The 24,401-nt window shown below is 37.5% G+C and overlaps 1 protein-coding gene across 1 annotated transcript in view; it reads left to right on the top strand.

Moving 5' to 3' along the window:
• The window catches only part of TTC6 (tetratricopeptide repeat domain 6), a 173,603-nt gene that overhangs the window by 140,467 nt on the left and 8,735 nt on the right, over positions 1-24,401 (top strand). Inside the window, exons 22-30 of the mRNA XM_053595919.1 lie at positions 1,469-1,603; positions 2,858-3,007; positions 3,798-3,938; positions 5,288-5,401; positions 10,166-10,285; positions 12,763-12,836; positions 19,260-19,470; positions 22,437-22,589; positions 23,413-23,583. Coding sequence (XP_053451894.1) covers positions 1,469-1,603; positions 2,858-3,007; positions 3,798-3,938; positions 5,288-5,401; positions 10,166-10,285; positions 12,763-12,836; positions 19,260-19,470; positions 22,437-22,589; positions 23,413-23,583 — 1,269 coding nt within the window. The remainder of the gene's footprint in view (positions 1-1,468; positions 1,604-2,857; positions 3,008-3,797; positions 3,939-5,287; positions 5,402-10,165; positions 10,286-12,762; positions 12,837-19,259; positions 19,471-22,436; positions 22,590-23,412; positions 23,584-24,401) is intronic.

Raw genomic sequence — 24,401 nt, 5'->3', positions numbered from 1 at the left:
TCTCTTTTATGTTTGTTTTAACCTCCCCAACTCTGGTGCCTGGAGCTCTGGCTGGACACCCGATGTCGCTTTTGGCTGCTCTCTTCCACCCATCAATGGTGATGATCTCTTGGTTCTACTTTCCAAATATCTCTCAAATCCACTTCCTTTCTTTCTATGTCATTATCCTGGTTCGGAGCATGTAATTTTACATTTTTTCCCCTTGAATTATAGCAGCGCCGTTGTACCTTTCAAACTTTGGCTCACACAGCAGCCACTGTCCTGTGCTCAGAACACGAGTGTGCCTGTTCTGCGGGCCCCTGGGCTTCTCCTGGGGAGGCTCTGTGGAGTAGGGAAGGAGAGAGAGCTGGGGGAGCAGGAGGAAGCAGAGACGCATTCATTTACATTCAGGTGGGATGGAAAGCTTGAGAGACGCATGCTGCTGTGGACTCAAGGAGACAACCACTGAAGGGAGACAAATCCAGAGATCTGAACAAGAAAGGAAATAACAGACTGTGCTCAGGGAGGGGCAGAAGGACGTGGGGTCAAAGACACAAATCTGCAAAGGAGAAGGAAGGAAGAGGAGAAAAAAGGTGAAAATGGGTGGCTCTCTGGAGACCCTGAGAAGAAAAAGGAGGGAGACTGAGAGGATGATGGGGTTTTTCATGGTAAGGTCATGTGCTGAATGAGGACGGGAGGCACGTGGAGTGGAAGGAGACGCTGAAGGACGGCAGTGAAAGACCTTTAGCATTTCCACGCTGAATCTCATTGTTTCTTTCACAAATTTAACACCACTAAGAAACTGAGACAACTAGTAATAAGCGTTCATATTCCTATATAAACACATAAAATGGTTAATTATTGAGTGGCATTTCTCTCTGGAAAATTGTTTTTTTTTTCATTAATGAGTTTCAACTATTTTGACCAAATTTAAATGGGTGGTTTTTGATGGTAATTTATTTTCTGGTGTCAGTGGAAGCCCATGAAGAGCACAGCAGGACAAAATGAAGATGCATGAAAATTGCATCAGGTTTTATCAGTGGGGCTCTTCTGCTGATCTCCCCATATTCCATGCAGGAAAATTCTCAGGCGATTGGCAGTAAATTAGTTCACAAATTTAAGTCTGACTTATGACTACAAGAAAGTAGCCTTTAGAATTTAGAAATGATCCATGTGTATAAGCCCCCGTGTGTACTGGCTTGTGGGACAGGGACCTGGTGGGACTCGGGGTGGTTAGACTACATTCTGGGTCCTTTTCTGCTCCTGTACTAACAAGATCCGGGTCTGGTGTTCCTGGCTGAAATGAGAGAAGTGCGTGCTCGCATTTCTTTTAATACTTAAGGCTGTGGTGTTAAATAAATATTGGTAGAAACGTTCTCCCTCCCTTTTTTTTTTTTCTTGTCAAGTGAAACAGTGTGAATGAAGAAGGAACAAAGGAGTCTGTAACTGGTTGTGATCAATTAGTTATAACCCTCTCTTTTTTAAATAGGAAGCTATGAAAATATTTAAGAAGGCGTTGGATGCTTTTTCACACTCTGATAAAGGACCAAATGCCACAGCCGTCTCAGCAGACTGTCTGTATCACTTGGGTCTCTGTTACATGGAGGAAGGCAACTTGCAAATGGTATTCTGTGGCTTTACTTTGTGTATGTAGTAGCATAGGTTATTTGCGATTTTAGAAATAGACCTCTTGTATTCTGAAGGCTGCCTGTACAGGGAGTGGCTCATCTAGCACTTCTTGTAAAGCTTGGCTTACTACAAGCAGTGTGAACCCTGCAGTACTTATGACATCGTTTCATTTAATCAGCTCATTTTAGTTGATGTTTGGCTGTCAACAATATTCCAAAGACTAACGTGTGTTTCCCACCAAACCGATACATCTAACTGAAGGAATTCATTATGGCAAAATAATTCCATCACGTTACTATATGAGTCTACTTATTCAATGGCAAGTGTAATGTAGAATAGATGGAAAACAATTAAGACACTCTTGGGCATCTCTTACTGATAATTAAACAATTCAAATCACCTTGAAACTGGTTGTTAAGATGGCCAGATTCACTGAAAAACAGATGGTTGAATTATTATGTGTTTATCTGGTCTATGGCTATTTTACACAATTCCTCACTTCAAAATTGCCGCTGATATGATAAATAGGTACAATAGTTGATGCCATCCAGTGGCTAATGCCGGATATTCTGCAACTCCATCTTACCCCGCCCCCCACACCAGACACACATGCATTGGCTCTAACTTTCATATTCTTGGGGTGGACAATGTCTTAAACTTGTGTTTCTAGCACATACAAAAAGAGCTCCATCTGATTACTTGTTCCATTAAGAAACACCAGTAAATGTAAACTGACTTACAAATATTTCACAAGTGCTTAGTCCTTTTGAACAACTAGAGCAAACTCACCTTTGCTTTACCATGTTGGGAAAAAAATTTTAGTGTTCCATTGTTCTGAAATTTCATAAGCACGTATCTATTTTAGTTCTTGGATCTTCATGAAAATAAATGTGCCGGTTGTGATTTCTTATAAAATCTGAAAAATAATGATTAAAATTATAGCCCCCAAATATGATAATCTAACAACGTGGGTTATGTAGACATTAGTTTGGGAATTAGGCTTTTAATTATAATCACAAACCTTAAATGATTTATTGTTTGTTTATTATTTGTTATTATTTAGTATTATCTGTTCCTAAATATTACTTTTGTTTGATCCACAAGGTTCATTGGGAGAAATGTATTTAAAACTATTAAAACACAGGGTGAAACTTTTCAACACTTGTTACATGTTTTGTCAACATTTTAAGATAGCATATTCATTCTTATGACTAAACGGTTTGCATATTTTAACAATATACTCTTCTAGGCTATTGATTCTTTTACAAAAGCTGTCAAAGCAAATCCAGAATTAGCAGAATGCTTTTACCAACGAGGGCTTTGTAAAGTAAAACTCCACAAGGATAACTCGATCTTGGATTTTAACCGTGCAATTACCCTTAATCCCAAACATTACCAGGTATTTAAATACACGATTTTAGTGAATTGGAGAGTGTGTTGATTTTGGTAAAACTATTAAATCCTTTATATGCTATTGTTACTAAATTTTTAATAACCAGTTACTTATACCTACTTTTCAACTAACTGTATTTTGATAATCCAGATATCTTTAATTCCCCTTGAACAAAAGGCATTATTTCCATCAGGTATACCGTGTATGTCAAAGTATTAATGATTTTATTGTTTTGGCATTACCCCGGTTCTTGCTTTTACACTAAAGATAAAGCACAAAATTCAATAGGTGGGGCTTGACTGGATCATGATTTTAAAAGTCTATGAAATTTCAACGTAGACTAAGTATTAGAATATTTTAGTTTAGCTTAGATAATTTTATTGTTAATTTTCTTGCATATATGATGGTGGTCACATAGTATGGTGGTGGGAGGATGTCTTTTTTTTCATAGAACATGCGTATTGGAGGACATGGGGTGAAGTATTATGATGTCCACAACTTGTTTTCAGATAGTTCAGAAAAAAAATAGATGAAGCAGATAGGATAAAATATCAATAGTCATTTATTCCAGGTGTTCATTCAATCCAGATGCTCATTGCACTGTTTTTTCTATTATTCTATATGTTTGGCTTTTTTCCTAAAAAATTTTCCCTCTTTTTTAGAGTGAAAAAACCCTCTATATTTTAATGCTGTTTTGGGGTGGCACAGATTTGTTCAAAGTACCGTATATTTTGGTAGAATCGATGCCTTTCCTAAAACAATCATTTCTGCTTCCCTTCTTTGTTTTCCTGAACAGGCATATCTGAGCCGAGTCGCCTTCTATGGTTCAAAGGGCAGATATTCCAAAGCAATCTTGAGTTGTAATGAGGCTATCAGAATTTATCCTGGGAGTGTGCGTGCCTATCTGTGCAGAGGAGTTCTGAAATTCTACAACAAGGTAGGGCCATTTCTGCCTGCCTTCCCGAAATTTCAGAGTGGGTGATTCTCTGAGGCCAGATGGGGATTCATTTCTTTTTTTTTCTCTGTGGTAGGAGAATCACCAGGGTCTGAGGGTCAGAACTATGTACTTTCCCAGTGCATCAGAAGGAATTCAATTAATACTTTCTCACGGAATAATGATGACTATTTTTGGCATTTATGTTTGAAATAACACGTATTACTATTAAGAAAGTAGTATATATTTATTGTTGATGATTTGGAAAATATAGAAGGGAATAAAGGATTATTACCCCACCATCAAAGGATAATTTCTGAGCACCTTTTGGTGGATTTTTATTCAGTCTTTTATTTCCCTGATAATATATAACACGTATTTTCTATGCCGTTTGTACAACTTGTGTTCTGCTTTTTACATTTAATCTTGGAAGATATACTTTGTCTAACAGCATAATATTTCACCATAATTTATTCACATTTTTAATCACTTTATTGTCAAACATTTGGGTGTTTTGAATTAACTTCACTATTCTACTATTTTTATTTTTATTTTTGAGACAGAGTCTCACTATGTCATCCTTGGTAGAGTACCGTGGCATCACACATTGTATGTGTCTGGTGCCCTAACCACTATCCCACTATTTAAAACAGTACAGTTACACCCAGCCAAGAGCAAAACTGTGGCTAAGTTTGTGACTGGTTCTTAAAAAGAAATCGCTGGGTTAAAGAATGTGAGCAACACTGTTGATACCTTACACGGCATAGATGATTTTTCTTTTCTGGCCTTTCTTTGTTGCTATTTCATATGAAATATTTTGCAAATAATACCCTAAAGCAAAGATAAGACCTTGCATTACGTGTTAATTCCGTGAAAATTACTATCTATAGAAATGGATGATATAAGGTATCAAAGAAGAATCAAAGAGGAAGCAAAAGGGAACCTGGGTAGAAAACAAGATGATTATGGGATGTGACAGCCTGAGTGGTAGAGGTGAGCAAGCTTGGGTGGATGTTTGCTGGATGAATGTGGCTTGCTGCTTTTTAATCTGTAAGTATGACTTCCTCCTTGCCAGAGTGCAAGGAATAAGGTACCTTTGGAATAAGGTAATTGTCTAAAGTTGTTGATATATTTAATTTTATTGGCAGGTAAGAGGAACTTCATCAATACATTCCTATCAGAAGCTCTTCTTAATTAACTTTGTGAAAGATGAGCTTAAATGTTGTAACTTTACAGAGAAAATGCAGAGTGGTTAAACGAGTGTTGCAAGAACTCTGATAGAATCAAGAATTTATTTTACAATTAAATATCAGTCCATTACCTTTCTGACCTAATTATTTCTTTATTTGTAGACGTATAAGCTAGCAGTTAGAGATTTAAGTACAGCTATCAAGATGGACAAAAAAAGCTACGCAGCATATTATAACAGAGCATTATGTTACACAAAGATAAAAGAACTTCAACTGGTGAGATGACAATTTTAGTAAACAATACGTGCAGAGCATTTAATAAATAATGTGCATTCAACACCTTGTTGAATTCGATTAGCAATGAAAAAGCAACATGTAAAAGCATTTGTGCACATGTTTAGAACATTTGTAATGTATTACTCCTGCTATAATTTTTGAAAATAACACACACAAAACTTGAGAAACTAAAGAACTATCTAGAAGAATATTTAATAATTTCTTTGTTTCTTCTCATCAAAGTTTTTTTATATGATTTCTGTAATAAGTCAAATGAAAAAATTTAAAATGTTTATATAAACATTTAAATGCATGTATCAATTAAAATATATTACATAATTATAATTTGAGTAAATATTTCTACTGACACATTGTGTGCACAATTTTTTCTTTTTTCTTTATTTCTTATTTTATTTTATTTTGAGATAAGGTCTTGCTCTGTTGCCTGGGTTAGAGTACAGTGACATCTCCACAGGCCACTGCAATCTCAAACCTGTAGGCTCCAGTGACCCTCCTGCCTCAGCTTCTTGAGTAGCCATGGCTACAGGCATATGCCACCATGCCTGGCTAATTTTTCAGTGTTTTTGCAAGATGGTAATCTCCCCATATTGCTTAAGCTTGTCTTGAACTTCTGGCCTCAAGCGATCCTTCGGTCTGAACCTCCCAAAGTGCTAGGATTATAGGCATGGGCCCTGTGCCTGGTCATATGCAGCAATCACTATCAGTATTGCTGCTTCAGAATTTCAATGTTAGCTAGAATAGCTCATGTAGGGTTTTAAAACAGTTTTTATTTTTAATTATTGTGGGTACATAATATTTGTATATGTTTATAGGGTACATGTGATGTTTCGATATACACATACAATGTGAATTGACACATTAACTGCCATTTGAGTTGTATTTAACTGACACTAGTTTTGGGCCTGGGGCCTTGAGAAGCATGTGTAACCCATGCATCTCTTGACCTATGTTGACCCCCTTCCATTGTGGCCTCTAAGGTGGCAGTCTTAAATCAGGGAGCTGGGGTATCAGTCACCTCAGGCATTTATCATTTCTTTGTGTTAGGAACCTTCCAATTCCACTCTTTTAGTTATTTTAATGTATACCCCTGTTATTGATGTAGTCATTTTGTTGTGCTGTCAAATATTGTTCATTGAACCTAACTCATTAATTTTCACAGTCATCGGCTACCCTGACTCTGTCTTCCCCTCCCTTCCCAGTCTCTGGAAACCATCATTTTCTACTCTCTGTCTTCATGACATCAATTGTTTTTGAATATTTAGCTCCCACGGATGAGTGAGAACATGCAAGAGTTGTCTTTCTGTGGTTGGCTCATTTCACTTGACGTAATGTCTTGAGTTCTATCCATGTCATTGCAAATGGCAGGATTTCGTTTTTTATGGCTGCGTAATACTCCATCGAGTATATCTACCATAATTTCTTTTTGTCCCTTTATTTGTTGACCCACACTTAGGTTGATTCCAAGTCTTGGCTCTTGTGAATAGTGCTGTAATAAACATGGGAGTGCAGAATTGTTTTCAATATACTGAATTACTCCTCTTTGGATACACCCAGCTGTGGGATTGTTGGTCATATAATAGTTTTAGGGTTTTTTCTTTTTTTTTTTTTTTTATAGTTCTAGTTTTTTGAGGAACTTCCATACTGTTCCCCATAGTGGTTGCACTAATTTATATTCCCACCAATAGTGTATGAGGGTTCCCCTTTCTCCACATCCTTGCCTGCTTTTGTTATTGGGGTGTGATGGCATCTTATTATAGTTTTGATTTGTATTTCCTTGATGAATAATGATATTGATCATTTAAAATGCAGTTTTTGGCTGGGGCCAGGTTTGAACCCGCCACCTCTAGTTATATGGGGCCAGTGCCCTACTTCTTGAACCACAGGTGCAGCCTCAATATTGAGCATTTTTTTGTATATCTATTGGCCACTTGTATGTCTTCTTTTGAGAAATGTCTATTCAGATCTTTTGCCTATTTTTAAATCAGATGATTTTATTTTTTTTTCCCCAATGGAGTTGTCCCAGTTCCTTATACCTTCTAGTTATTAATGCCTTGTTAGATAGTTTGCAATTATTTTCTCCCATTCTGTGTGTTGTCTCTTCACTCTGTGGATTGTTTTCTTTGCTGTACAGAAGGTTTTTAGCTCAACGTGATCCCATTTATCTAATTTTGTTTTGGTTGCCTGTGCTTTGGGGTTACTTCCCAAGAAGTCCTTGCCCAGACCAATGTTCTGAAGCATTTCTCCAGTGCTTCCTGTTTGTACTTTCAAAGTTTCAGGTCTTAGATTTAAGTCTTTAATCCACATTTTATTTGATTTTTATATATGGTAAGAGATGAGGGTCTGGTGTCATTCTTCTGCATATGAATACCCAGTTTTTCCAGCACCATTTATTGAAGGGACTGTCCTTCTCTGCTATATGTTCTTGGTACATTTGTTAAAGATAAGTTCATTGTAGACGTGTGGATTTCTGGGTCCTCTATTCTGTTCCATTGTTCTATGTGTTTGTTTTCATGCCACACCATGCTGTTTTGGTTACAGCTCTGTTGTATAATTTGAAGTCAGGGAAGGTAATTCCTCTAGTTTTTTGTTCTTTTTGCTCAGGATGAATTTGGCTATTCCAGATCTTTCATGATTCCATATAAACTTTAGGATTCGTTTTAAATTTCTGTGAAGAATGTCGTTGGTATTTTGATGGTGATTGCCTTGAATCTGTAGATTGCTTTGAGTAGTAAGGCAAGTGGGTATTTTTTTGTTTAGTGCTCAGACCACACATGCAGCAGGGAATTTGGAGTGGTGGTTTCCAGCACCAGGGACCAGTGACTTTAGAGCTGCCAGGACCCCAAAGAATTTCATTCAATCTATTCATTTTACAGATGAAGAAATGGAGTGGGGAGAGGTTAGAACTCACTTAAGTCACAGAGGGAGTGTGAGACCTGTATGGGGGTCCACCAAGTTGCTTGCTTCTGGGCTCACAGTCTCTAGCTGGCTTTGTAAAACCTTCTGACCTCCAGCACGTGGACTGGGTGTCATCAGACACTGTCTCTTCCTCCTCATCTGCCTCCATCTGTTTCTCAGCATTCCTGCCATTCTGAGCTGAGAAAAACCAAGTCTGCAGAAAATGCACTCAGGCATTCTCCCAAGACGGGGTTTCAAAATACTAAGCAAAGGCGAATTCTGGGTCTAGTACTCTATGTTAAAGAAGATAGTTGACAATTACCACTTATTTACATGAGATTCTTGTGTGACAGACACTGGGTTAAATACTTTACTGACATATAGTCAAAACATTTTTAAGTGGACCTTTACAATATGATCAGTTTTTCAAGTATGATAACAGAATTGACTAAGTGTTTTAAAGTATTCTTGAACTGCTATGTAATATCAGATTGTTTTATATGAGAAAGTAAGGAAAAAAGTCCAATATGATCAGTTTTTAATTTCCCAGTTTTTCAGATAAGGACACTGAAGCTACTGTTAAGTAACTTTTCCAAGACAGAGGCATGATACAAACTCAGAGTAGGCCATGGCCCTGCCCTGATCCATTTTCTTACACAAAACCTCTTTGTTCCCACCCCACCCCCACCCTCACTGACCCTCATGAGACCTTATTTCCCAGATTTAGTTTCGTTAGGTGTCACATCTTCAGTTGTTTAGCAGATCTCTAAGGCATCAGACATATTTTGCATTCGGTAAAAAGGAAACACTAGATAATTGTGGATAACATTCTAGATTTTGTTATTTTTTATAAATATTACTAATTATTTTTACAGCCCTGGAAATGTTCATTTATAATTGATTATGCCACAGTGTATATCTAGGATCTTTAATTGCACAAGTTTTTAGACACTTGAGTGCCCAAATCAGGAAACACTAGAGGAGGACAAATGACAAATCCTGCGTGTCATTTTCAGTTAGCACTCACCACAGACATGTGAGATTTGACTCTTTTCTGACCAAGCCCTTTGGGAAAAAAAATGTTTAGTAGGAAAATGAGTTAAGAGACTGAGCTCCAATTCAAATTTAAGATGCTTCTAGTACCTGGTGCAGAGAGGAAACTAGTTAAAATCTTGCTTATTGAATGAATGGGGAAAAAAGATAAAAGCAAGAGAGAAAGGTCTTCTGAGCTGATTATTTCTTAGCTTAGACTGTCTTTTAAAAACAATGACTATACCTATCAAAATATTTGAAGTAACTTTCCTACACGTATTACTTGCGAGTTTAGTAAGGTCCATTTTCACTGATTCGTGATTTATTCATTTGATAAAAATTTCTCGAATGCTTCTTACATGCAGACATGATGCCTATTACTTAAAATGGTGAACTAAATGCACAAGCTGTGCCCTCATTCAGCTTATATTTGAATCAGGAAAACAATAAAGCACTAAAAAGAAATCAAGTTTTAAATGGCAATCATGTCAACTGTCATTTGAAGAAACTACCAAGTAGGGGAACAGTGTTGAATTCCTTCATTCCAACTGCTACACCCATGAAAGTGTGTGAGGTGAGTCACAGGTGACCTGTGAAGTGCAAACACAGCGTGCTCCCCTTATTAAAACTGGGGCAGTAGTCATAATGTCAGCTAAAGGGGCCCTTCAAATCTCATCTCTGATTATTTTGGCCACCTATTATTAGACAAATTAAAGAACTAATTACTGGTTTGGACATGAACACCTTTGTCCATGGCCTATGAAGTAAGGCTCTAAACAGTTGAGTTCGTGTTGCAAATAGCTGTTTTATTTTTAGGCATTAACAGATTATGGAGTTGTGCTGCTTCTTGATGCTGGAGAAACTATAACATTAAACAGCTTCATCAACCGCGGACTCATCTACTCAGAACTAGAGCAGTATGGCTTTGCATTAGAGGTGAGCTGACTTGTTGATGTGTAAAAATAAACCCTCTTGATTTCTTTGCACAGTCACCTCTGAAAACTAGTGAACAAGTTCTTACTGCCACCCACGGGCAATATTAATGACTGATAAGTCAACTTTAGCAAAATTGTATTGAAATACTTGTGACTAATATTATAATCTTTGCAAAAAGATTATAGATAATCAATATATAAAAAATTTCTAATTTGATTAAGACTATCGTTACCTTACCTAAGGGTGTACACACAAAACTCAACTATTTAGAAAATAAAATGATTTATGAATAATTTACCTTGTTGTTCTGAGATAGCTCTCATTCACAATTTTCCTCTTTTCCCATTGAAAATGTATCAAAATAAACCTGTTTCAAAGAGGGCAAGAAATACTTGTTTAGAATGGGCTACTGGGAATAGACTTTTCAATTAGTGGAAACAGGCATGCAGAATCATAATAGAAGAAAGTACAAGCAATTGAAAAGAAACAGGTGGTTTATTTTGTTTTCAATTTTTTTTTTTTTTTTTTTTTTTTTTGAGAAAGAGTTTCACTCTGTTGCCCTGGGTTGAATGTCATGGCATCATTATAGCTTACAGTAATGTCAATCTCTTGGGCTCAGGTGATCCTCTTGCCTCAGCCTCAGCCTCCCCAGTAGCTAGGACTACAGGTGCCTGCCACGACACCCCAGCTAGTTTTTCTATTTTTAGTACAGAAGGGGGTCTGGATCTTTAGTACAGAAAGTTTGTTCAGGCTGGTCTTGAACTTCTGAGCTCAAGCGATCCTCTCACCTTGGCTTCCCCGAGTGCTAAGATTATAGGCGTAAGTCACTGAGCTCAGCTGAAGCAGGTGGTTTAAAATATATTTCATTGTAGGATAATTAACAGTCATCATTGTCACTTTTAACGTTTTTATTTTTATTGTCCATTTTACAGTGACTTTGGAATTAAGATTAAGAAACACAAGGCATTAGTTGGGTATAGCAGTGGACTCCTGTGGTTGTCGCTACTTGGGAGGCTGAGGCACACACACACACACACACAAATTCTTCCTGGAGAAATAGCTGGAAGCCTGGTTGATTAGAGTTTATTTGATTAGTTATAAATATTTCTAGTCTTTTCCATAGTTGCATTTAGTATCAAAACATGCTTTTCAAATCTGAGAGGGGAAGCCACGGGTACAGAATGGTCTGTGGCAAATGGCTCCTCCTCCAGCAGGACCCCAGAGGACTCAGCGTGACCCCACTTCCACCCTGTGATAGCCCAAAACCCACCCTACCTCACTAAGACGTGGACCTCTTCGCTCTGCTACACTAGGGAGGGCTCATGCAAGGAGAAACAAGGAGAAAGGAGAAGGGGTCTGTGGTTAGCTAGCACCTCCCTCGTTGGGTGTTGCCTTGTGGGCCTCCGAAATGCTGGTGTCTCACCTCCAGGCAGCAGCAAGGAGCCAAGCTGGGAGCAATTTCCCTTTGCCACTGCAGGGGAGAGGCAGAGCCTTATCTCCATCTCAGGAGACCACGCCCCAAACCGCCTGTGAAGATTCCCCTCGAAGCAAGTTTTCTGGGAAAAAGCAGAGCTGTTTTTTATTCTTTCATAGGTACTGAATTCTTTTTAGAAGTCGCCTTCTCACATTATAGCAGTTGTTAAATCCATTTACATCTCATGCATATACGGTGCATTGCAGTTGACATGATATTTTGTTTTATAGATATTAAATATTTTATTAATTTAAGTTTAGCAATGTTCTTATTTTATCTCAAGTCTCAAATACTTCTGTAGAATGTTGAAAAGCTATAAGCGTCAGACAGTGTCTCTGGTGTCTAATCAAGGACAGTGCTGTAAGCCACTGTGGCAACATCATTTGTAGACTTAGCACCTTTAATTCTTTTAAACAGCTCTTCCCCAGGGCCATTCAGATCCTTTCCAGATGATTTCTCTAACTTCAAATCTTGGCTTTAGAGTTTCCATTCCTCCCTCCCAGAAGGCCTTTTGCATCCTAAGATACCTACTCGCTAGAAGGGGTGGATTCAGAGATAGGAGCAGCCTCAGCGAATCCACACAGAAGGCCTAGTTATGTTTTGTCCCCTGCCAGGTCCCTGTCTGTCCCATAGGCATGTAGCTTCCAAGGCTCTCTCCAGAGAAGTCTCTGGTGGTGTTTGCTGGGAATAAACAATGAAAAGAAAGTAAATGAGATAGCTCTTTACACATAGAAGGGCAAAAACCATGGGCCAAGTGCTTATTCTCAAAGTGGAGATGAACGCTGCAGGGCTCTGAGTGCATTAGTAATGGAGCGTTCCCTCTGCTTCAGCCACTCTTCCTAGATGTACTGCAAAGGAGAAATATAGTTGTAGAAAGATGTCTATTTTAATGCTCGTGTTATTGACACATAGATTCATGGTGGAGTCAAAGTTAGAAGGAAGATTAAGAAATCACATGGGATAATGTCGCAAAATTAACAAAAAGTTACATGATTTATTTCAGGATTTTAAAGAAGCCATCCTGATGAACCAGACGAATGTGAGCCTTTGGCAAGCTGCCGCCATGTGCCATCACAGGTATGGAGTGCAGCTGGCGTCCAAGCGGACGCGCCCAGTGTGTGTAATTATAGCCCCATGAGGAAGCCAGGAGGGAACAGAAGGAATAGGGGAAAATGCGAATGTGACAAAGTATAAAAATGGGGAGGGACACAAAGAATTTTCTGGGTAGACATGGGGACCACATGTAGTGTGTCATCAACACTCTTCTGCCTTCCAGTAAACTGGTTTTAGCAAAATTAGCAAGTAAATACTTGCATCATGGCATTAGAGGGTATTGATTTGGTCCAAGCCTAGACCGTGGAAGGGGTCTTGATAATAGATAGAATAAAGTTACGCATAGCTTGCAGTATGTAAGCATAAAATGATTTGTTTTGTTCACGAAATGGGACTAACCTTTACAATGCAAAGAGAGGGTGATTTCAAAAAATTATATGTTCTCAAGAAAATCTTGTATTTAAAGAACACAATTGTAAATCTATATTTATGTGGAACAATACTAGCAAACATCTACAAATCATAGTCAAATCTACAAAAATCGTAGTACTTAAAGCATGATTACTTCTTTCTTAGATTATTATAAAAATAAGTCAGTTACAGAAAGGACTGAAGGGAACACTCACTTAAGGCTCAAATACAGATGGTTGGTTTAAAGGGCACCCTGAGTTAACACCATAGTATAGAGACTTGACTAACCATAATGTTTACATACATGCACGTCTGAAAATTAATTTGGGAGCATTTTGCTTTTAAAATCATAGAGATTCAACAGGTGAGGATTTTAACGTGGGATAAAATATATTTGGGTAAGTCATAGTTTATAGCTTTTTTTTTTTAAATGAGAGAAACCATAGCAGTTAATTTTGAGGATGAAATTAGAATAGTTCACAAATTATGTAAACTAGGCAGTTTAGCAAATAGAACATAGTTTGGATTATTTAGGAAATGGATGTTCTTTTTCCCCCATTTAGAACATAGATAGTATAGCGACATTTTCCTATGAAAGTTAGATTTTTTTATTTTAGAAACAAAATGCAATATACTGGACCTTCTGAAGGTGCCTTTGTATTAAAAGGCCTGAACTGGTCTCAGACCTTTCATTTTACACAGACAGCAAAACATGGTCACACCATTGTCGATTTTAATCCAGGGCCTTCGTTCAATCCATCTCTTTGAGTGATTGTCATTCTTAAGAAGACATGGAATAATGATGACTGATGTGTTTGTTTTGGTGGGTGGGTGCAGACCCAAAGCGTCTGAGGTCATTGCATTCTGCTAAAACTAAAAACAGACTCCAAAATTACTCTCAACCTCACTCCTATGTTTAGCAACCATTAGAGTCAGTAAATTTCTTTATGTGTCAGTTGACAGTCTCTTTTATGAAAGGTAATCACTGGGTATGTACCGCAGAGCCTCCTTAAGCCGGCACTGCTTTGCAATTCCAAATAAGCAACTTTCATCATTGGCCTAGAATCTCTATTGTTCTCTAATAAAGGTAGAATTTAAATCAACAGGAAAGCCTCCAAAACTCAGAGTCCCAATTCCATGTGTTTTGAGTTTTAAAAGTTTTACTGAATTTAACAATAAGGAATGTTTAGTGATTGGTTATATTTAGTTCAGGAAAACTATGCTTGCTTTTCAAGGTGAGCTAATAATACTTATCTGATAGCTGTGCAGTTTAAACTATGGGGATTCACTTTTGGTGTCACACAGTGGAGAAAGTAAAAATTTTCTCGTTTGGAAAAGTTTTAAAAAGGAATAAGATTTTAATTTTTAGGCCTTTGATCTTTAATCTTGCAGGGTTTGCAGACTTTTGAAGTATCCTTTGTATATCTCTAGTTCTCACTCTTGTGGTTGCTAGGAGACGACATTCCTTGGGCTTGAATAGCCCACTTGTTGCCCAATGTAGTCCCCAAGAGTATTATGGTAAAGTTAATTTTTAGAGCTCTTTGAGGAAGCCACCTTCATATTTAAAAAAAAAAAATAGTGTCAGAGGGAGATTACTCAGAGATACATATCCCATGCACTTTTTACTTCAACCACATTTTATTTTACTGTTCTCATATTTGCATAAAGTATTTTTGAAACTTTAACTCTGCAAGCCAGATTCTTTCGTTTGGGGAGGAATTCGTGATTTATTTTTACAACTCAGTAGGGGATATCTGGTCATGTATGTGAGTGATTTGGAAGGTGCGGTGGGTCTCTGCGTTCCCGGCCTGGTGGCCAAGCTCAGCACAGGATCCCTCATCAATAGGACACAGTCAGGAGAATCATGCGACTTCAGTGAGTGACCCCATTACTTCAGATTTGTATGAACGCATTTTATTTTAGAAAAACTCATTTAATATACTTTTATATTTGTGGTAAACAATGCTTACTGTTTACATCTCAGTGGACGGGTATCCTGATATAACAGGTGTAACATAGAAAACCTGCCACATTTTTCCAGTGGCTAAGGCCACGTGGTTATTTAAGAAGCACTTCAACCTGTAGGCCACTGTGACAGACACATCTTCAGAGAAACGTAGTTACTGTTTCTACATGGAATCTGTTTCACCTTTTGAAAGCTGGGAAGTCTCTCTTTGTAACACTGCACATTCTCTGGACTCAATGTTAGTCATTGTCAGCTTTGAGGAGCTTGCTAAGTGTCTTTCAAGATCTCCTGCCAGCTTTAAGGTTTAATGATTATTTACTTTGACTGAATAGACTAGACGCTCATGAAGCATTAGTGCTGATACCTTGATCAGTAAAGAAAAATAGCTTCAGTCACTGTGTTGTGGTAATTCACAACATACGCCACATACTGGTGAGTTTCCATTCACTGCTTTGTTTTTGTTTTTGCTTTGTTTTCTTTTAATTGGTTAGGCTATACAAAGGGAGAGATTATATTTTAGAAACCATACATCAGACTATGTACTCACAAAGGATTTTTAATTTCTATAGGTAAGAAGAGGGCTGTGGGTATGATGCAATATGAATGTCCATATAGTAGGAGCCTTTCAATGGTTTATGAAGAACACATGAATAAATGGGGATTTCCCTGGAAATTTCAGTTTACACAGTCACCGTAGGTGGGTGTCACAAGTGAATACTTCAGTATTCATAGATGAAAAAATATTCAGCACAACAAAATCTATCAACCAAGTACATTTACACAAAATGGTTATGGGCTATTAATTCCTGATAAAGTATTTGTTACGTCGTGTTTAGAGTTATTGCTCTAATATAGTGAAGAAGGGCACTTGGAAAAGCAAAGGAACTTTTACTTCTTACACAGTGCTTCTTGTGAGGAAAGAGGAATGCTATTTCATTGTCAACTGCTTGGGAAGGGAAATGAGCCTGTATTTTCTGAGGGGCAATGTAAGGTGAACTCAGAAGATGCCAACTGCTTCACATCTGTAGGTGTCACCCTTGGCCTGCCTGCAGCTTTCCCCGTGCCTCACGGTTGGCTCTGATGTGATCTAGCAGAAGGCTTGTGGAGTTGTCTTTGCCAAACCTGGAGCGGGTATCATGAGTAACTCAATCGTTTTTTACAGTGTAGACAATCATTAAAAATATTACTGGATCACATTGTGAGAAACTGAATTGCTTTTTAGTTTCAAAATGAATTCTTTCTCAAACCTTCTAAATACATCAAAGAGAAAGTCTCAGCTAAGGGTTCGTCTTTAGCAACTTGCTGTAACCAATCTTTGTAACAGATGGGGCAGCCCCTCTTCCGTTTTCTGTAGACCACAGTATCCAGCTCCAATTTTATTTATTTTTAGGGTTCTTATCAGCATGAGATGATAATTTTTCAGTTTACGGGATTGAAATCGAGTTATTTTTTGATATAAATTTATTTAAGTAAAAGAAGGGAATTGACTTAAATGAAAAATTCAGTAAATGATGGTGTAGTTTTAAAGTTTGAGAAGCATTGTTGTAAGAGATAATTTTTTTTTTTTAGTTTTACATTTTTTTTATTAAATCATAGCTGTGTACATTAATGCAATTATGGGGCACCATACACTGGTTTTATAGACCATTTGACATATTTTCATCACACTGGTTAACACAGCCTTCCTGGAATTTTCTTAGTTATTATGTTAAGACATTTATGTTCTACATTAGTAAGTTTCACATGTGCCCTTGTAAGATGCACCGTAGGTGTAATCCCGCCAATCACCTTCCCTCCGCCCATCCTACCTCCCTCCCCTCCCTCTCCCTCTTCCCCATATTCTTAGGTTATGATTGGGTTGTAGCTTTCATATGAAAGTCATAAATTAGTTTCATAGTAGGGCTGAGTACATTGGATACTTTTTCTTACATTCTTGAGATACTTTGCTAAGAAGAATATGTTCCAGCTCCATCCATGTAAGCATGAAAGAGGTAAAGTCTCCATATTTCTTTAAGGCTGCGTAATATTCCATGGTGTACATATACCACAATTTATTAATCCATTCGTGGGTCTATGGGTACTTGGGCTTCTTCCATGACTTAGCAATTATGAATTGGGCTGCAATAAACATTCTGGTACAAATATCTTTGTTATAATGTGATTTTTGGTCTTCTGAGTATATACCTAGTAGAGGAATTGTAGTTCAAATGGCAGGTCTATTTTTAGATCTCTAAGTGTTCTCCAAACATCTTTCCAGAAGGAACATATTAGTTTGCATTCCCACCAGCAGTGTAGAAGTGTTCCCTTTTCTCAATATCCACGTCAACATTTCTGGTCTTGGGATTTTGTGATATGGGCTAATCTTCCTGGAGTTAGATGATATCTCAAAGTAGTTTTGAGTTGCATTTGAGTAACATCTAGGAGACGATTGTTTCTAGAACAGTTATCCTGGGTTCCGTGTATTTCATAAAGGAAAAATTAGCTAAGTAGTGATGCATCTTACTGAATTTTGAAGCCTGCTTAAGACGTAGGAAAAGACTGGAAGATGATAACCTTTCCTGGGTGAGGGTCTCTGCGCTAGACGCTTGTCGCTTGCTGGTCTTTGATCCTTATAAAAACCTGAAGAATTTGTATTAATTTGCATACTCAGGCCTAAGTCTAAACTCCAAGCCTTTCTTCTAGCTACACTGTTATCAACTCATTGGCTCCTGTGCACCAACCACAGGTGCATTGTAGGTGCAAAATGTATGGCTGAGACAGCTGTGTGGAAAAACATGGATGTTGATGTAAGACTTACCTTGAGTTTGAATCTCAGGCATTTATTTATTATGCCATTTCCTGTGTGCAGGCTTTTCTGAGCCAAGATTTTCTGCTCATCTGTAAAATATAGATAATTATAACTAGTTTACAGAGTTTTGGAAGGATTAAATGAATAGCTCCTGGGAAGCATTTAGAAAAATAGGTGGGAAGTAAACAGTTGCTCCATTTTGGCTACCTCATTCTATTTTTAAAAATCCAATACTCTGTCCATGTGAATTGAGACTAGATATAATTATTAGACATGACCATGAAATGGGGAAGTGAATTTATATGCTCCTGAACAAATATTCCTTCAACAGACCTCACTCTGACCTCAAGAGGATGATTAGGGAGGAGAGAGAGAGAGAGTTATCATTTAGCTACATACGTTCACAAGTTAATAAAATAAAATGCATTTTACTTCTTTCTCTCCCTGCCTTTCCTGGTGTCTACAACAAAATGAGCTCCCTTAGAAAGATCTGAAGTAAGGACCTCCATGTGATGAAAAGCTGTTTCCTTTCACTGCATAATGAAATATTAGATACACACATGTAAATTTATTTTTGTCTAATTAAAATTGTATATTTTATCAATAATATCACGTTTTTCTATACTGGTAATTGATAGCTGTTAAAAACAGGTTTAAGAATGACATTCAGACTTCCATAATTTGAAAAAAGAATTCCAGAGGGCGGCGCCTGTGGCTCAGTGAGTAGGGCGCCAGCCCCATATGCCAAGGGTGGCGGGTTCAAACCCAGCCCCGGCCAAACTGCAACAACAACAAAAAAATATAGCCAGGCGTTGTGGTGGGTGCCTGTAGTCCCAGCTGCTCGGGAGGCTGAGGCAGGAGAATCACGTAAGCCCAAGAGTTAGAGGTTGCTGTGAGCCGTGTGAGGCCAGGGCACTCTACCCGAGGGCGGTACAGTGAGACTCTGTCTCTACAAAAAAAAAAAAGAAAAAAGAATTCCAGAATATCACTCCATCACATTCTGCTGTGAAAATGACTCTTACCCCCCTTCTTCCTTTTTAATAAATCTTTAAGTAACCCGTCAGGCTTCCTTAGGTGATATGAACTTGGGTGCTTACCTTCTATGATGGATAATAAGAAGGAAAGTTTTTTTTTTGGTAAGAAAATATTCAAATCTTTATGGAAAAGTCATATATATGAAAACATTATATGTTTTGTATGTTACCAAAATGCCTCAGTTCATCAGAAGGCATCAATAGTTTCTTTTCTTTCTTCCTTTCTTTTCTTTTATTTTTTTTTTTAGGATTAAAGAGTTTGAAGAGGCTATCCATTGCTTTACCTGTGCTATTAAAAATAAACCACGTTACCTGGATGCTTATAATGGACGGGGAAATTCTTATATGAAATATGGTGATAGTGAATTCATCAAGAAAGCGCAGAAGGACTTTCTGAAGGCAATGCATTTCGACCCATCATACATAAAAGCCAGAATTAGCTTAGGCTATAGTTTGCAGGTAATATTATTTAACATCGCTTGAGCCTTGAAAGCATGTTTTGGCCCTTTACTGGTAATGAAGATAATGCCACTTCTTTGGTCCTAAGAATTTACCTTCCTCTTACCTAGTTTCCAGAGTGGCAGTGGGGATCAGGGGTTCAATTAGTGACAGGAAGCCTGCTTGGATAAGCCTGGGGAGGGACCTTGTCTGCTGGTCGGATGAGGAGCTTTTCAATCGGAGTTTCCTTAATGTCTGCACCCCTCCTTACTGCACCCCTACATTTACAAACAACTTTTAAACTTTGCCTGATAAATTTAACATATGAGAACCTGGCTCACATTTATTTTATTGGCTTATACCTGGGCTATGTAAGTTTTGTTCTATCTATTGTATTAGATAATACGTGAAAGTTTTGACGTAGTCTCCAGCCACGTGGTGAGTCAGAGGGACACTGTACAGGAACTTCTGAATGCAGCCATCTTCCAAATGGCTGTGCATCTGGACTTGCTGGGAGGGCAGGAGGCCAGGCATGTGCCCTTCCTACAAGATGGACAGATGCTACTCTGTGTGTTACCAAGCAGGTCTCAGAGTGATTTCTGGGACACTCCGACCTGACCCTTGCACCAAAATTTCATAACTCAATAAGCTATTTGCGCTCATAAGAGATGTAGTGACATTCTTGTAATAAGTGCTTAAATGCGCTATTTTCTATGAAAAGTAACTGAGTAATCTTGAATCTTCTTTTTATCCCTTTAATTTAAAATTTTGAATAACAGACAAAAAGTATATTTGAATTATTATAATTTACAGAAATTCCTCTTAATGATCTTCTGTTAAAGTCAATTTTTAAAATCTATATTATTATTATTTTTTAATTAAATCATAGCTGTGTACATTAATGCAATCATGGGGTCCAATGTGCTGGTTTTATATACAATTTGAAATATTTTCATCGAACTGGTTAACATAGCCTTCATGGCATTTTCTTAGTTATTGTGTTCAGATATTTATATTCTGCATTTAGTAAGTTTCACCTGTACCCTTCTTAGATGCACCATAAGTCTAGTCCAATTTTTTAAAAATGAGTTTGGCTGATCCAAGTGATAATATTGGAGGGGGTGAGAATGGTTGTTATAGTCAGGTATGCTCTAGAACTTATTAACAAAGGATATAAGATTGCTTTCTGAGAGCCAAGCACAAAATTAGCCATTATTGTATCATAGTAGAAATTTACAAAGTCAATTTAAAGAGACAAGGTGACCTTCAAAGCAACTAGCCCTGACTTCAATCCAATGAAATGTGCTAACTTTACCATTCATTGTATTCAATAGACTTTTTTTTTGAAACAGAGTCTCAATCTGTTGCCAGGGCTAGAGGGCAGTGGAGTCATCATAGTTCACAGGAACATCAAACTCCTGGACTCAAGCAATCCTCCTGCCTTAGCCTCCCAAGTAGCTGGGACCACAGACATGTGCCACTATGCCTGGCTAAGTTTTATATTATTATTGTTGTTGCTATTTTTTTATAGAGAGATGAGGTTTTTATGCTGCTCAGGCTGGTCTTAAACTCCTAGCCTCAAGCAATATACCCATCTTGGCCTTCCAAAGTGCTGGGATTATAGGCATAAGCCTCATACCCAGCCTAAACAGATATTTACTGAACATCTAATATAGAATGGGAGCTCCTCTTGGCATAAGGATATAGCATTGAAAAAGATACATGTGTTTCTTCTTGCAGAGTTTACTACCTAGCAAAGAGACAGCCATCAAACACTTCATCATATACATAAAATTATTTGCTTATAATCATGATTGAGTACAACGAAGGAAAAGTATGGGTTTTAAAGCAACTTAAAACAAGGGAAGTTAGCTTTGTTTGAGAGACGAGAGGTTTTTTTTGAGAAATTGACACATAAGTTGAGGTGTGAAACTATGGGTTGGGGCTCGATATAGTGTTCCAGAAGAACATCCCAACAGAAAGACTTAGAAGAAAGAGAGAGAGGGCCCAAGGGGATGGAATGTTATGGGCAGGGGAAAGTGGTATGAGATGAGGCTGGAGTTGAAGGCCTTGTAGTCCAGTGAAACATGTGAATAGCACTTTATGAACTTTACCCAGAGAGAGAAGATTTTCTAATTAAAACAAAAAACAGGGTCTAGTTCCCTTAATAGTTCAATTTATTTTCAGTTGTATGCTTGGACGTGAGAGTCATTTGGCTCAGTTTGGCTAAAGGCAGCGAGCTTCAGAGATTCTGAAAAATTGGGTTTTTGAGCCTATGAAAAAAAGACAGACCTCAGACCATGCTGAATTTATTAGCTCACTGCCTTCCTGTGGGAGGCATTCAGTTGCTAGCTGGTCTTTTCTAGGAAACACTCTGACATCATCATTCTGTTAATGGCGCCTCTTTCTTGACCTTTTTTTTTTCTTTTCTAGTTGGCACTAAGGTTGGTTGAAACAGAAGATTGGTAGATGTACACGTGTTTCCAATGTATAGTGATCCTAAAATTCCAGATGCTGGTACAATTTATAGAAATACATTTCATACATTAGTTTATTCATTTATTTGTTCAACCCATATTTATTTTATTATGTGTAGTATGTATATATTTTGTATAACTGAAGAAACAGTGCCAGGCAAATAAATACAATTCCTTTCTGTGTATGGAACTCAATGTAAATTTTTAGGCTCTGTTAGAAGCATTGATGTTTCACACAGTGGCCATGATTTTACGTTGTCTGGGATTGGTGTGAGATATGACTGCAATTAAATTTTTTTTAGCTAATTAAATTTAATCAAAAACACTCGGAGGTCATTAGCCAATCAGATACAGTCACAGTATAGTCTACTTAGTTTAAAATACCTTAGATTTAGCACAATATAAATATACCCTTACTAAAGATTTTATTTTACTGAGTGAGTTAGAATCATAAACATGTGGAATGTTGTGGATTATTTCCTACTTCACGTAATCTGAAAATTATTTCAGGCCCAAGGAAAATTCCAAAAAGCTTGGCGCCACTTTACCATCGCCACAGAAATTGATCCAAAGAGCTACCTAGCCTATGAAGGAAGAGCTATAATCTGTCTTCAGATGGGCAATAATTTTGCTGCCATGAAGGATATTAGTACTGCCATGAAGGTAAAAACTTTACTTAGATTGGCTTATTATTAACCTAAGTTAACACTATCAATAAATACATTTAAGTAAGAAGTTCTCTGTTACTTTTTTAAAGTGACTTGTGGAGAATTTTTTTTTTTTACTGAATGATCACTGAGGTAGTTATGGCTTGCCAATTTTATTTGCTTTTTAAAAATTCTACAAATTCCTGGTAAATGTTGATTCTGCTTAGTAAATACAGTTTATAGTTTCTTGGTACATCAGTATTATTTTATAACACAAAATAAATGCACAACCTAAAATAATGTTTTAGGTTTGAAAGAATTAAGGAAAGAATAATGTTCCCCAGATTCTTCCTCCAGTGAAATGACAAATAAAAACCTCATGTTGAGTGCAAGGACAGAAATTCTTCTTCTTCTAGCTTTTAGGTTTTGTTTTTGTAAATTTGGGCAGAAGTCATATTTCAGATGAGAAAGAGGAAAGAATTGAAATGTAATTGCTACTACATAGGACCAATAAGCATGTTAACTATTAAATCTAATTTCTTCTCTACTTTAAAATAGCTAAACAGGTAAGTTTTCCCGCTATGTCTATTCCATTGAATGGAACCGAGCAAAACAATAAGATAGTTTGTTTTATTGCAGCCAAATCAACAAAAAGTGTTGACATTGAACCAACTTCATGCCAAGTCCTTTCTCGAAATATTTGCTCTAATGGGCTTTTAACTGCACTATAAAATTACTAGTTTCCCACAAGTAGATTTCATAACATTCATTTTTGCAGACATGAAATTGGAGATAAATACTGTTCCCAGATGCTAAATACTCATACTATTATATTGCAGATCAATACTAAAGCAGAATTCTTAACAAATCGTGGTGTGATTCACGAGTTTATGGGTCAACGACAGAATGCAATGAGAGACTATCAGGCAGCAATTTTGCTAAACCCCAAGTACCCGCTGGCTTACTTTAATGCAGGAAATATCTACTTTCACCACAGGCAGTTTTCCCAGGTAATGTGAGTTTTCCTTAACATTTTCTTTTTGAAATTAAATACTTTCTTTGTTTTATATATATATATATATGTTAAAATGTAATCCTTATAATGTAGGATAATAACTCACTAGTTCTTTTTAAAAATGTTCTTTTCAATACAAATGTTTGTAATTTTTTTTAACTTCAGAATATTACAGGGGTACACATGTTTTGGTTACATGAGTTGCCTTTGTACAATTTGAGTCAAAGTTGTAAGTGGACCCCTCACCCAATAGTGTGCAATGTACACATTAAGTGTGAATTTACCCAACTCCTTCTTCCTCTCCCACTGCTTTCTTTCTTTCTTTTTTTTTTTTTTGTAGAGACAGAGTCTCACTTTGTGGCCCTTGGTAGAGTGCCGTGGCCTCACACAGCTCACAGCAACCGCCAACTCCTGGGCTTAAGCCATTCTCTTGCCTCAGCCTCCCAAGTAGCTGGGACTACAGGTGCCCGCCACAACGCCCAGCTATTTTTTGGTTGCAGTTTGGCCCAGGCCAGGTTTGAACCCGCCACCCTCGGTATATGGGGCCGGCGCCTTACCGACTGAGCCACAGGCGCTGCTGCTGCTTGCTTTCTGTTGAGGTTTACTACCAAATGTGCACATGGGTGTTGATCGATTAGTTCTAATTTAATAGTGAGTACATGTGGGGTTTGTTTTTCCATTCTTGCAATACTTCACTTAGGAGAATGGTTTCCAGTTCCATCCAGGTTGTTACAAAAGGTATTAGTTAACCATTTTTATGGCTTAGTAGTACTCCAAGGTATACATACATCACATTTTATTAATCCACTCATG

The sequence above is a fragment of the Nycticebus coucang genome, chromosome 6 (assembly GCF_027406575.1).
Source record: "Nycticebus coucang isolate mNycCou1 chromosome 6, mNycCou1.pri, whole genome shotgun sequence".
Classification (NCBI taxonomy): Eukaryota; Metazoa; Chordata; class Mammalia; order Primates; family Lorisidae; genus Nycticebus; species Nycticebus coucang.
The sequence above is the reverse complement of the archived record's forward strand: the minus strand, read 5'-3'. Positions and strand labels throughout refer to the sequence as shown.